General features: G+C 42.1%; 1 protein-coding gene and 1 gene segment (V, D, J or C); one reads left to right on the plus strand and one right to left on the minus strand.

The window, feature by feature from the left end:
• Positions 1–453: 453 nt before the first annotated feature.
• Positions 454–5273, minus strand: LOC106575427 (receptor expression-enhancing protein 6). The gene is made up of 5 exons (XM_014151927.2): positions 4967–5273; positions 2641–2734; positions 2373–2511; positions 2113–2281; positions 454–1380 (listed from the first exon to the last, which is right to left on the minus strand). The coding sequence occupies exons 1-5, from the start codon at positions 5082–5084 to the stop codon at positions 1343–1345; spliced, it is 558 nt and encodes a 185-aa protein (XP_014007402.1). The 5' UTR covers positions 5085–5273; the 3' UTR covers positions 454–1342.
• A 64-nt stretch (positions 5274–5337) lies between these two features.
• Positions 5338–9984, plus strand: LOC106575428 (Ig kappa chain V region K16-167-like). The segment is given in 5 exon segments: positions 5338–5405; positions 6226–6380; positions 6532–6747; positions 8714–8779; positions 8944–9984. Coding segments are annotated over 4 exon segments (444 nt in total).
• The last annotated feature ends 4411 nt before the right edge of the window (positions 9985–14395 follow it).

Below are 14395 nucleotides of genomic sequence, written 5' to 3' on the forward strand. Positions count from 1 at the left end.
AGAGAGAAAACACCACACAGTCCCTGTGGCAGTGGGGAGCCATTATCAGTCTGTCAGTTTAGTCAGACATTACACTGACAGCATGGACACAAGAGCCATCCCATTCAGACTCCTCTGAGCGTCAACGTTCACCAAAACACATCCCAGATGATTTAACTTCCTGTATACCAGTAAATGTACTGTGCACAGGTCAACAGGGCATATCAACATCTTAGTACAGGGCTATTCCACTCCAGCCTTGATATATACAGTACTGCTGGTTGGCCTTTCTCAGTGGTCATTAAATTGATAACATCGGGTGTATGCCATAAAGTAGGATCAATGTGTTAGCCATCTTTCCTAAATAGTCTGAAATAAATTCATATTTCAGAATTCCTAAAAAAACTGAGAAAGGCATGGTGTAACGGACTCCAGTTGTGGAAAAGTGTGAACGGAGTACAGACGGCACATTACTCAAGTTCCAGTGTGATTTATTAATGAGAATAGAGACCGTACTAAACAAACAAACACTTTCCAGTTCAGTTCACATACATAAATAATCATTTTGTTCAGGCAAGGTGATGGGAGTAAAAACATCTTTGGCACAGATCTGCAGACATTGTGGAGACATGCTACTGTATGCACTAATTACAAGAGACTGAAATTACATGGCTACTTTGTAGGAAATGACCCAGCTCAAAACAGCTCCATCAAAACATACCCCTAGCATCTACTCCCTAGACACTTCCATTAGCCCCTACCCCTTGGTAACATATTTCCCAATCCATTAATATAGGGACATTTTTGTTCTAGCCCAGCACTAACCCACCATCTGATTTAATGAATGTGGTGTGTTAGTGCTGGGGTAGGTCAAAGGGGAATAGGCTAAGGGTGGATTTGTGAAGTCAACGTGGCTCCGTCAAGAGAGTCCACTGATTCACAGACGTCTACACACATGGATTTCCTGGCAGTAGGCTACAGATTACATTAAGACATTCACATTGTTTAGAGGTCAGCTGGATTGTGTGGTGGCTACCCTAAGCTTCTGGTTGCATTCCAACCAGTCTTTAAAAACAGTCACGCTGCGCAGATGATCGGATGCTACACATGGCTGGATTAGCGGAATCTCATCATATAAGACTGATACATATGACTGTTAAAAAGACAGACTAGAAAGCAGAAAATGCATTAGAGTGAAAAAAAATAAACAAGTTCCTTTTCTGTTTGCTGCAGGGTGGTCACCAGCCACTGATCACGTGACAGGGTCCATTACCTTCCTTCATCATGGGACATTACACATGATGTGGTTCTGTGTGTTTAGTGGAGTCGAGGCGTCTGAGGCTTGTGGTCATACATCGGTCCGTCACTGGTTCTTGTCATTCTTGAGGGCCTGGTTGACAGCTGGAGAGAAAAACATGAGTTATTAGTTTGACTGACAGATCTGGTGACCTGTGTGTACAGCTAGATTTACATTGCAGAGATGTGGGATAACTAAGTATCATACTTTACATGTGAATTAGAGTTCGGAGCAGTCAGATTCTCCCGGATCATTTTTTAGCCCGACGTGCAATCACTTTACATTTGAACGTGCCATGGGTGACCATTAATCTAACAGTATTCATTTGAACGTGCCATGGGTGACCATTACTCTAACAGTATTCATTTGAACGTGCCATGGGTGACCATTACTCTAACAGTATTCATTTGAACGTGCCATGGGTGACCATTACTCTAACAGTATTCATTTGAACGTGCCATGGGTGACCATTACTCTAACAGTATTCATTTGAACGTGCCATGGGTGACCATTACTCTAACAGTATTCATTTGAACGTGCCATGGGTGACCATTACTCTAACAGTATTCATTTGAGCGTGCCATGGGTGACCATTACTCTAACAGTATTCATTTGAACGTGCCATGGGTGACCATTAATCTAACAGTATTCATTTGAACGTGCCATGGGTGACCATTACTCTAACAGTATTCATTTGAACGTGCCATGGGTGACCATTACTCTAACAGTATTCATTTGCCTCGGCTGTGTTGGGGGAAAAACGGAGGTGTCGGGAGCTGGGAATGTTGTTTCCGCATCTCCACAATAGAAATCTAACTTGTGTGTCTGTGTCTCACCTTCTTTAGTGACAGTATCAGCCATGTTCTTGGCCTTATCACTCAGATTGTTGACAACACTGTCCAGGGTGGCCTGGTGTCTGAGGAACACGGGACGGACCACACGGGAGTAGAGAATAGCAGAACCGTTCCACGTCACTGGAGCCATACACCACACCAGGAACAAACACTGTGGGAGAGGGGGATTGAGAGAGAGAGAGAGAGAGGGAGAATCATGATGTTTTGGCCTCCTCTATATTAAATGTTACACACACACACACCTTGCCAGCATAGTAGAAGGGGAACCAGGAGAGGAAGATGTCAGAGAAAGCCTCGGCGATACTGAAGAATCCGTAGACCACCCAGTAGGTCAACCACTGAGTGTCATCCTCTTTCTTCTTACTCTCTATGGCCTTGATTCTGATTGGACAACAGGGCAAGTGATGAATGGAAATAATTAAAATAAATCATGTTTAACCTTTCACCTGGAGCATATGATGTGAGCATGACAACACCACTTTTTAGATATGTTCTTGAGGTGCTACTTACGAGAGGTACGCCGGGTAGACAAAGCCAATCAGGTTACAGAGGAGAGAGGCTCCATAGCCAAACAACAGATACAGACTGATCAGAGAGACCACACCTAGAGACAGAGAGAGAGATTCTTACCAGATATCTGTTCATCTGGAAACATTTCAAAGCATCTTCATATCATGATACATTTCTGTGTGTGTGTGTGTGTGTTAGAGGATGTCGGATGAATAAACAGGACGTCATGTGAAACTCAATTAAAACGCTGACAAATTCAACGTTGATGTACATAAGACACCTAGTGTAACCATGTGGAATATGAACCATGGAACAGGAGTGAGATTCCACATAGATACTGGTCCCCTCTAACCTAAACCAACAAACTAGCAACTACATTAACCTACAGCCGTGAACGTCACAGTCTGTCAAATTAATCCTTCACACATTTCAGTCAACATATGTACAATGGATTCCCATGTTAAAAAACTAGGCTAAATCTGTGAGTTTTAGAGCTGGACAGAGATAAGGCGAGAAGCAGCTGCTGCCTGCTATTGTAACCCTAGCTAGCAGGTAAACGGCTTGTGTTTGGTTTAGCGCCTGTTTGCATAGGGAAATCATTTAGACCTATGGCACCAGGCTTTTCCTCTGCAGGTTGTCTCATCATCAGTTATAGTCCAATACACCAATCGATCTAACCAAAAATCAATTCACCTCATGATCTTTAAGACCGACGACCAGTGTCAGTTATGGGCAGAAGGCTTTATATGGTCATAAAACTATGATTTGGAAATGCAACACTGGGGCACATCGAAATTATTCTCAAATGTGTCAGTGGTGTTTTGTTAAATTCCTGATTTGGAGTGCATCCAGTGTTGGTCATCCACAAACATGCTGGCACTCCCCACATACTGACCGTGAAGCTACAGACAATCAAAAACCCATTCCCCCATAACAGAACAGAGACTGTTTGAATACCTTGCTATAAGAGTCCTTCATTGCCATGCTGCTTGAAGTAGCCAAGTCGCAGACTAAAGCCAAGTCGCAGACTAAAGCCAAGTCGCAGACTAAAGCGGGTTACATTGGCAGACCTGTCAACCTTGGGAATTTCCCTGAGCCCTAGTTTGTACATGACACTAGTCCTAGGCAGCATTAATATAGTGACTAACCAGTCCGTTCCCCTTCCTCCACCCAGCAGCTTAGACTGCCCAGTGGACAACGTCTGAATGCTTGGTGATGTGATCAGAGTCCCTCCATAGGCAGCGATAGTGCAGACAGAGTCCCTCTCTGACATTGATGGAAGACTAATGGCCTGGGGTTCCTTCTCCAGAAGAGCTAAACTACACAGTATAGCCTACCGGAAACTTCTCTAAGCTCCCGGTACTGAACACACATTGGCCATAGAGAATCTCACAGACATTAAAAGTATTTCACTTCATACTTGACCAGACCAAGGCGCACACACACCTCTAAGATATATTGACACATACATACATACATACACACATACATATTCTCTATTTTGCATATTAGGTCCAGTTAGTTCAGTAGTGAACAGAAAGTCCATCTCAGCCCAATGTAAAATTCTGTTGATGCTCTCAGGGCATTTCCTTAAACATCAGTACTGGCAGACCTTGTGTTAATAACACCTAAAAAAGGACAACATTACAACAACAGAACTAGCCTAGTCTCAGATATGTTTGTGCTCTTGTCAATGTCAACAATGAGTGAATGAGCAGGCATTATGGCAAAAACAATCAGGCACAACAGCAGAACCTCTGAAGGAGCACAACTCAACTGAAGACAGCAGGTCACCCTAAAATCTGCCATCTCAACATAGCAGTTGGTATTTCTGTAGGAGGTATAAATACACCCCTTGGCTAGGGACCAGCTGCTAGCTAGACATTGGAAGGAGCTAAATCGACCGACCATTAACAGTGGATTAACTGCAGTCTAGGCCTCTCCGACCTTTGCTATTTCAAATGAGTCGTAAAGTCATTTTGTTGGCAGCCTAGGCCTATATGGTCATCAACAGTCACGTTAAAACAATATTTGGCCTGGTGACACCGTTTGTTTCTGTGGTTTGTTTGTGTTAGGCCTAACTGGGCTCGTTTGCGTTACCGTTTATCAGCTACAACTGTTGCTGGTAGGTTAGTTAATGTAAAATGTCAGCTAAACAACGGTCATATGTGCTGACCTTGCCAAAGCAGCCAACGTTGCAACTCGAGAAAGTATCCACTAGACTAGCCGGTGAAGTTACAATGTTTCAACATTGACATAGAGAAACATTATAACCGAGCAACTGGCAAAGTCCTACATTGCAAGTGGACTTAATATTAACTATTACCTGAGGCGATATATTTTTTCTGTATCCCAGTTTTCTCCTCCACCGTAGCTAGGAGATCTGTCACAAAGTTCTTTTCATTCAACAAAGCCTCATAGCGGTTATGAAGTTGGGCAAACATTGTTTTAATGCCGCCGTGTTGAACTTGTTGATTTTAGGATGTGTAGCCTACACAAACACAAATCCAACCAAAATGTCACGGTCAATTAACAAACGAAAAACGTTCAAACTGTAACCATATGAAATAATTTCCACACGGAATCATCAAGCTGTTGGGAACATGATTCCAGGAGAAGCGAACGAGCGAGAGGGAGGAGTTTAATTAAGGTACAACCAATCAGAAAACGAGTTCGTTGCCACCTCGTTGAAGCAACAGGTGATGAAATAAACGTTTTATTGCCGGAAGTAAAGTTCAGTTAACCATTACGCTACTATTATCTAGGTGAGTGGTGGCGTTTATACTTTTCTGTTATTGATAGGGCCATGTGTTTTGGACTACCATGTCATGTGACCTAGATTTGAACATTTATTTGAAGCCTTTTCCATAAATGAGAGTTAGACCAAAAATGAAAGCAATTGTTTGAGGATGGTGCTGGACCATCTGGCATAAAAAGTAAAGGGGACAGTTTGATGAAAAAGCTTTAAACAAAGGTTAAAATCCAGGTCATGTGACATGATTGTCCTAAACACAGGGCCCTAGTCATTGCACATCTATCTAGTTATTTATGTCAAAAAGCAATAAAATAGCTTACAGGCCCAGTCTGGATTCTACAAACAGCTGACGCTGAGCCTGCCACTGTTTGACAAATAACTTTATTCTCTGTCTGAACTGAACTTCAGCATGACTCCATTTTAGCACAAGAGGGCGCCATCAACCTGCAAATATGAAAGTCATCACTTTACAGCAGTTAGTAAGGCTCCAGTCAGGCTAGGCATCACCTGTAGGCCTACTCATTTGTGCAGTCTTTTGGATCCTGGCTATTAACATTTGAGGAATGGTATACCAGCGGGAGGTTCATCCTGAAATCAAATATAATTTGGGCTCAGCTTGACACAACACTTTGGATGTAATATAATGTCTGACACATGTTTTTATTTGGTGGTGAACCTACCCTTTAATACATGATTTAGTTATCCTCCTATAATTGACCCCTAGAATGGAATGACTCACAGCTAACAGCAAAATAACAGATATAAAAGTTATCTCTCTGTCACCTCTCTCAATCTGTCTCTGTCTCCTCTCTCTCTTTCACACCCAGCAGGTGTGTTTGCCTATAGAGCGGTGTATTGCATAGCTGTCGAGCCTCACTGCTCCTGACACTAAGACTGCAGTGTTATCATCGTTGTGTCCACACAGTCTTCTTAAAGCCACAGATGATGAAGATGCTGCTCATGCTGGGGTTCCTCCTGACTCGGGGTGAGAAACTCTCAGCATCTCTCATTGTTTTCTACTGCTTTTAAGAGGTTTTAATGGGCTTCTATATGTTTGCACATGGAACGCGATTCCAATGCCTTTATTTGGATTATTGTAACTACTCAAAGCTAATTACCCACTGTTTCCATTTCAGAGTCATCTGCACAACGTGTCCTGAATCAATATGATAAACCAAAGTCTGTTCGTCTGGGAGACAGAGTGTCTATCAGTGCTGTTGCAAGTTCAACCAGTATTGATGATGATATGAGCTGGTACCTCATGAAACCTGGACAGGCTCCTAAACTCCTCATCTATAAAGGAAAAACCCTTCAGTCTGGAACACCATCTAGATTCAGTGGCAGTAGATCAGGTACTGAGTACACTCTTACAATCACTGGTGAAGAGCTGTCAGTAGATATACATCCTGGTTGTATGATAAATGGATTAGAATAGGTAGTGTCAGTAGATATATATCCTGGTTGAATGATAAATGGATTAGAATGGGTAGTGTCAGTAGATATACATCCGGGTTGTATGGTAAATGGATTAGAATTTGTAGTGTCAGTAGATATATAGCCTGGTTGTATGATAAATGGATTAGAATGGGTAGTGTCAGTAGATATACATCCTGATTGTATGGTAAATGGATTAGAATGGGTAGTGTCAGTAGATATACATCCTGGTTGTATGATAAATGGATTAGAATGAGTAGTGCCAGTATATATAATAGAAGAAAGATTCACATACATGGTGCAGTTCATATGTATAAATCTAGCCCGAAAACCAAAATGTTCAAGGACAAGCCATAAATATTCCCACTCTAAGCAGTCAAAGGCTTTCTCTGCATCTAATGATAACACAGCACACAGAGTATCCAGATTGGAAGCCTCTTCAACCACATGAAACAAGTGGAGCATGTTATCGGCTGCCTGGCGACCCTTAATAAACCCTGTTTGGTCAGGATGTATGAGCTTGTAATTACATTCTCTCGGCGCATGGCTAGAACTTTGTTATGCATCTTCATTTCTGTTCTGATCAAACTGGTTGGCCGATAATTTGCACAATTTGTGAGGTCTTTTCCTTTCTTAGAGGTTAGGGATAAAATAGCTGTATTGACGTCTCTGTGGAATTGTCCTGTTTTTAATAGCAATGTTAAGCGATTCAAGAATAACTGGTCCTAGGTCATACCAAATGTTGAGAATGAGTTCAGGAGGTTTTCCATCAATACCAGGCGCTTTATCTTTCTTCATATTTAAAAGAGCATCTTTCAGTTCAGATAAAGTGGCAGGTTCCCTAAAAAAACTGTTTCTTCTTGAGAGAGTTTGGGAAAAGTAAGGTTCTCCAGGAACTGCGGACAAGCAGAAGTATCAAAGCTATGTGAGGAACTGTATGAATCTGAATAATACGCTCTAAAAGTTGTATTTATTTCTGTAGGATCAGATATCAGTTCCTTAGTAGGGGATTTGATCAACTGTATTGATGATCTTGTTTCAGCATGTTCAAGCCGCAGTGCCAGTAAGTGGATAAGCCTACTCCCTTGAAAATAGTGTTTTTGTCGCACCTATCTACATATGAATGTCAAAAAGAGATAAAACAGCTTGCAGGCCCAGTCTGTAATTCCACCAACAGCTGACCCTGATACTGTTTGACTAATAACTCTTTATTTTCGGTCTGAACCATAGACTTAGATAGACCACATCATTTTTGTGTCTGTCCCATTATAGCGTCTGTGAGAACACAGGCAGTGCCATTGAGGCGTCTCCATTTTGAAGTAGTCCATTTTCTTCTTCTACTAGTTTTATTAGGAAACAAACTGAAAGGGTGCAAACTGCCACCTAGACTGTGTTGTTTGAACAGGTATAAAGCCAAGGTTGGCAATTTACTGTTTCCTCATGAGTATAATTCATTGGCTGATCCCTCCTGATGATCTGGGTGGAATTATGTGATCATTCCTTAACATAGGAACTCCCACCGAGTTTCACCCAGACTACTTCAAAAAAGGTGGAGGCCTCAATCACTCTTTATGGCCTGAAGTGAAATTCAGTATGATGCCATTTTAGCACACGGCTAGAATATCCAGTATAGAATAGCAATACACTAGCATTGAATGAATACACTTGCATGTAACTAAATGCTATGGTCATTACAGGCCTTCACAAAGATTTAGGTAAGCTATTTCCTCCATATTTAAGATTATTGTGTTTCATCATATGTCCTGAGGTAGGGTGTTTACATAGAGCAGGTGCATTGACAGCTCATGCTTCAGTGCTCTGGAAGTGTTTATAGCCCTGAGAGTTTCACACTGCAGGACTGAGATCTGTCCTTCAACACAACAGAAACCAGGACAACCATGACTCTGATCACCATCTTCATCTGGACACTGATCTGCTGCTGCCTCAAAGGTCTGTTGTTTTCTAACTCTTACAATGGAAAATGACATATTGTTGAGTGCCTTGTATAATCATTGAAATGGATCTCAATTAATAAATGTCCCTGTATAAAATATTATGAAATATAAATGACCTGTTATTTATACTCGTTGATCGTTTTTTTTTTTCCTCTTCAGGATCCAGAGGTCAGGTGACTGTGACTCAGCCTCCTGTAGTGACATGTTCTCCAGGAGACCCCGTCACTCTGACCTGTACAACCAACCCTGAAGTGTACAGATTCAGTGATGGAGATTAAGCCTTGTCCTGGTATCAACAGAGACCTGGAGAAGCTCCCAAACTCCTGATAAAATACGCGAAGAAACGGCTAGGTGGGATTCCTGCTAGATTCAGTGGCAGTGGGTCTGAGAGGGACTTCACTCTGACCATCAGTGGAGTCCAGGTTGAAGATGCAGCAGTTTACTACTGTCAGAGTTATCATGAGCTCAATGATTAAGCTCTGTTCACACAGTGATTTAGAGACGTACAAAAACCTCCTGTACAAAATGACAAACATCACTGGTCCATTGAACACAGAACAAAGGGTCTTGTTATATGACATCACCAAGTATATCCACTTTACTAACTCACAGAAATAATGCTTACAAACTAGTTTCATGACCCTCCCAACCTCCCATGTCTACAAATGTTCTCTATTTCAGGAAGATACAGGTGAAATAGTCCCATTGAGGAGGAATAATCTGTATCATGTCAACATAAGATCATGTGTGAAGCAAGAAGGTTGGTGTGCCTCAATGCTTGGTTGACCAACCGGACACACACAGCTTGCCAACACTTCCGTGGAGCAGTATTGAGTGTGTGTGTAAGTGCATGCGTGTGTTTGACTGAGAGAGAGCCCTGTGAAACAGAAACTTCGTTTTGCATGGCCACTCTCCCAGAATAGAGCAGTACACTCCCCAGATGTTCCCCCATCCTTAACACGACACCAGAGCTAGACCAGAGGAGGTCAAAGATCAAAGTCAGAGGTTAGATGTCAGTCACAGGCCATTTTATGTTCCTTCTTATCAGAAAGATACAGGTAAAACATTCCTATTGAGGATAAATAATCCATATTATGTCAACATAAAATCATGTGTGAAGCTAAATGTTCCTAAGTGTTGGTGAGACTCAATGCTTGACAGACCAACCAGACACACACATCTGCCAAGACTTCTGTGGAGCATAATTGTTTGTTTGTGTATGTGTGTGTGTGTGTGTGTGTGTGTGTCTCTCTGTGTGTGTGTGTGTGTGTGTGTGTGTGTGTGTGTGTGTGTGTGTGTGTAAGTGCATGCGTGTGTTTGACTGAGAGAGAGCGCTGTGAAACATAAACTTAGATTTGCGTGGCCCCTCTCCCAGAATAGAGCAGTACACTCCCCAGATGTTCCCCCATCCTTAACACCCCACCAGCGCTAGACCAGAGGAGGTCAAAGATCAGTCAAAGGCCATTTTATAGGTCACTGCAATAATCTTGTGTGGTGTGCACAGGAAGAGGTTGGACACCGGACATCAGCCAGACTGGTAGAGGTCAAAGATAAAAAGGTCAGAGGTCAGTTGCCCAGGGAAGACAGTCAGTCCAACCCCAACATGCCACCAGGCTGCCTGTCACTTCAATGCAGTCAGCTTTTAGTTATCTTAACAAAGAGACTAGTTGACAAGAGCACAATTTTCTAAGGTCAAAGTTTACAACACTAGTGCCCACTAGAATGGCATGAGGAAGTATTAGATAACTAGTGATGTACATCTGAAGATTCATCAGGAATTCATCAGGAATCAGCACTGAGCCAGATTAATCAGGAATTCATTAGGAATCAATACTGAGCCCGTTTCATCATGAATTCATCAGGAATCAGCACTGAGACAGATTAATCAGGAATTCATTAGGAATCAGCACTGAGACAGATTCATCATGAATTCATTAGGAATCAGCACTGAGACAGATTCATCATGAATTCATCAGGAATCAGCTCTGAGACACAGGGGCAGAAATCCCGGGGGGGACGGGGGGGACACGACCCCCCCATCCTGGGAAAAATATGATTTGTCCCCCCCAATATATCACTGAAACATAACTATGTAATTTAAATAATATTAATAATACGCAATGAAAGCAATTGTGCTGATTATAGACACTTAATAGCGCGTTTTTAAGTTTCAAAAGATTGCGACCCCCCCCGCCCTTTGCCTCACAATGGTTTGATCCACTGCCAGTTCCTTAGCTTGCTACGTAACTGCCGTGAGGTTCATCCAGTCAATCGCGCACACACACACTAGCGGAATATGCAGAGCTAGCGCGCAAATATTAACTATTAAGCTAGCTAGTACCTATTCCATTTATGTGGGGTCATCAAAGATGGAATCAGCATGCAGATGATGTAAGTTAGTGCTTCAAAGTCCCTGTGATAAGGTTAGCGATAAACTGAAGTCCAAACTGAACAGAACTACACTCTCTTCTACCATTGTCTTAAATATATTTAATGGTCTCGTTGCAAAAGCTAAATTGTCGCAAGGGAACTTTTATTTATTTATTTTATTTCACCTTTATTTAACCCGGGTAGCAAAGATTATAGCAAACACCACTGAAACTGAATTGGTGCTCGCTAGCTTTGCAAATTCAGCTATTGTTGGAAGCCAGCCAATATGAAACAAACTATTAAAATTACAAAAGGTTGCAGCATATGTTGTGTAAATGGTGAACTCATACAGCTGTCAACTCTTGTCATTTGAATCCGTTTCACATTTGCTAGCTACCTTTTAGATCGAAGCCCATATAGAATGATTGAAGATGATAGAAGCCCATCTCCTACTGTAAATAACCTACACACTGTGTGTGTAGCCAGCCAGGTAGAAAAATGGCAGAAAAATAAAAGACGGACATCAGAGTATTTTTCAATACACCAAAACGCATAGTAAGAACCCTAGTAGCCTAATATCTCAAAGACTAGTTGATAAAATGTTCATAAGAAAGAAATGAAATTCTAATCGAAATGTTTCACAATGATGTCATTAGGCAGAGCAGGCAACAGATGGCACACAGACAGCAGAGTTGGGGACAGATATGCAGGGACAGACTGGCAGAGACAGGGAGTCTCAGGTAAGTTTGTTGAGTCTTTGTTTGGCAACATTATGAAAGGTTCTCAATTTTTTGGACTTGTAAAATAGGAACATAATTGGAAAATGCCATGGATACCCCCACTCTCAACTTAAACTGGTGACTGGTGACTGAACTAAGATTTGTTAAAGGCAATGGTATTGCTGTTGTGATTAGTTGTGTAGTTTTGGGTACCGGTAGTTAGGAGTACGGCAAACACCTTATTTCTTTGGCTCCTCAATATACATTTACCATATTACAATGTAGGCTATGTGTTACAGCACTACTTTTGGTGTCCCCCTCAGGAATTGCTCTTGAGAAAATTTAATGTAATTGTCCCCTCCAAAGTGGATATCAGATTTTCGCCCCTGCTGAGACAGATTCATCAGGAATTCATCAGGAATCAGCACTGAGACAGATTCATCATGAATTCATCAGGAATCAGCACTGAGACAGATTCATCATGAATTCATCAGGAATCAGCACTGAGACAGATTCATCATGAATTCATCAGGAATCAGCACTGAGCCAGATGGAAGTCCTTCATCCCAGTCTAGAATACCTCCAGGGTCACTGACAGGTCAGCCAGTGGCAAAGGTCAACAGTTCCAGAGTCATATGCTCAGACACACACACAACCTCCTAATGCCTCCACCAGTACCTGTCCTGTACCACACTGGGGCATCTCCCAGACCTAATCCTGAGTAAACTAGACTGGACATCAGACAGAGGATAACATTCACCTCCGTGTGATATGTCTGACCTAGCAAGGTCATAGGTCAGATTTTAAAGGTTGCACCTTGCCTCTACACCAGAAAGTTTAAGGCATTACAGAACATTACCATTCCTTATATCACTGGAGTCTGAAGCAATGTATTTTCTCTGTATCCCGTAACTAGGAGATGTGTCACATCGTTATTGACATTAAGAAAAGCCTCATAGTGGATATGAAGTTGGGCAAACGTTGCAGTGGCGCCATGTTGAACTTGTTGATTTTCGGCTGTGTAGCCTACACAAACACAAATCAAACCAAAATGTTATTGTCAAGTAAACAAGCGATAAAACAAGCATGAAACAAGCGTCACTACAGACCCAGGTTCAATCCCAGGCTGTGTCACAACCGACCGGGAGTGCCATAGGGCGGCGCGCAATTGGCCCAGCGTCTTTCAGGTTAGGGAGGGTTTGGCCGGGGGGCTTTACTTGGCTCCTCGAGCTCTAGCGACTCCTTGTGGCGGGCTGGGCGCCTGCAGGCTGACTTCGGTCGTCAGTTGAATGGTGTTTCCGCCAACACATTGGTTAAGCTGGCAGATGTTAAGGAGTGTGGTTTGCCTCTCCCGAGCCTGTTTGGGATTTGCAGCGATGAGACAAGACCAAGATTGGATCTGATGAAGTTGGGGAGAAAAAGCGGGGTAAAAAGAAATACAAATAAAGGTACAATATTTAGTTTGGTAAAAGTTTGTCGTAATATCCGTGCACTCCTACAAGCTGCTGGGCATATGGTTCCAGGCGAAGAGAAAGAGCAAGTGGGAGGAGTGTGATAAAGACACAACCGATCAGAAAACTATTTTGTTGCCACCTAGTTTTTTTACATCAAGTTTTTATTTCAATTCATAGGATTCATACATTTATAGATAGATTTTTTTAAACCCCCCCCACAACCCACCAGCAATCTGATGGCATGTCAAATAAATCATGAGATAAAAACAAATAAATGAATGTTACATAGTACATTTACTGAACAATACATCATACAGTCTCAGAAATAGTGACAAATTATTGATACACATTCCTGGATGTAAAGGCCCGTTGGTTAACGGTTCTGAAATATCCCCTGCTACTTTTTCCATGTGTCCAGAGTGGACACCTTGTCCCTGTGGATCCTGGCCGTGGAGAGCTCCATAAGTACATTTAAGTTTCCTTAAATGTGAGCAGCCATTGTTGCAATGGTAACTGATGAGGTGGAATCCACCTTTATACAATCATTTTCTTAGCAACTGTGGTTCCTGCCAACCACACTCTCCGTTGGAGTTCTGAGAAGTGCCAATCAGAGTCATCACAAAGCAACATCCCTATTGGATCTAATGACAGTATTTCATCTATAAGTACAGAGGCGACATGGTTGACTTTCCCCCAGAATTCAACCCCCCCCCCCCCAGTCATTTCCACAGCACATGCTGAAAATTACCAAGGTCCCCTGTGGTGCAGAACTCACATAATGGTGATGGACTAATACCATGTGAAGTCTTTTTTTAAGTGTTAGATAGGTTCTATGGCAAATGTTTTAATTCATTGGCGATTGGGGTTTCTAGATGATGCAAATGTATTTTTCCATACTGTCTCCCAATTTATTTGTCTGTCAGCAAGTGTAAAATCATTTTCCCATACAGTGGATAGAGTTAATGGTTTTTGTGCAGTTAGAATTAATTGACTTTAGATATTAGAGGGGTGTCTGTCCGTTAGATGTTTGACCAATGGGTGTACTGCTAGTTCTGCTCCCCATGGGAC

This window comes from Salmo salar, chromosome ssa17 (assembly GCF_905237065.1).
Source record: "Salmo salar chromosome ssa17, Ssal_v3.1, whole genome shotgun sequence".
NCBI lineage: Eukaryota > Metazoa > Chordata > Actinopteri > Salmoniformes > Salmonidae > Salmo > Salmo salar.

Coding starts and splice junctions, on each gene's coding strand:
- LOC106575427 (XM_014151927.2), bottom strand. CDS start 5,084: ATGTTTGCCCAACTTCATAACCGCTATGAGGCTTTGTTGAATGAAAAG. Junction 2,512..2,640: donor GTCTACCCGGCGTACCTCTC/GTAAGTAGCACC, acceptor TTGTCCAATCAG/AATCAAGGCCATAGAGAGTA. Junction 2,282..2,372: donor CCTTCTACTATGCTGGCAAG/GTGTGTGTGTGT, acceptor CCTCTCCCACAG/TGTTTGTTCCTGGTGTGGTG.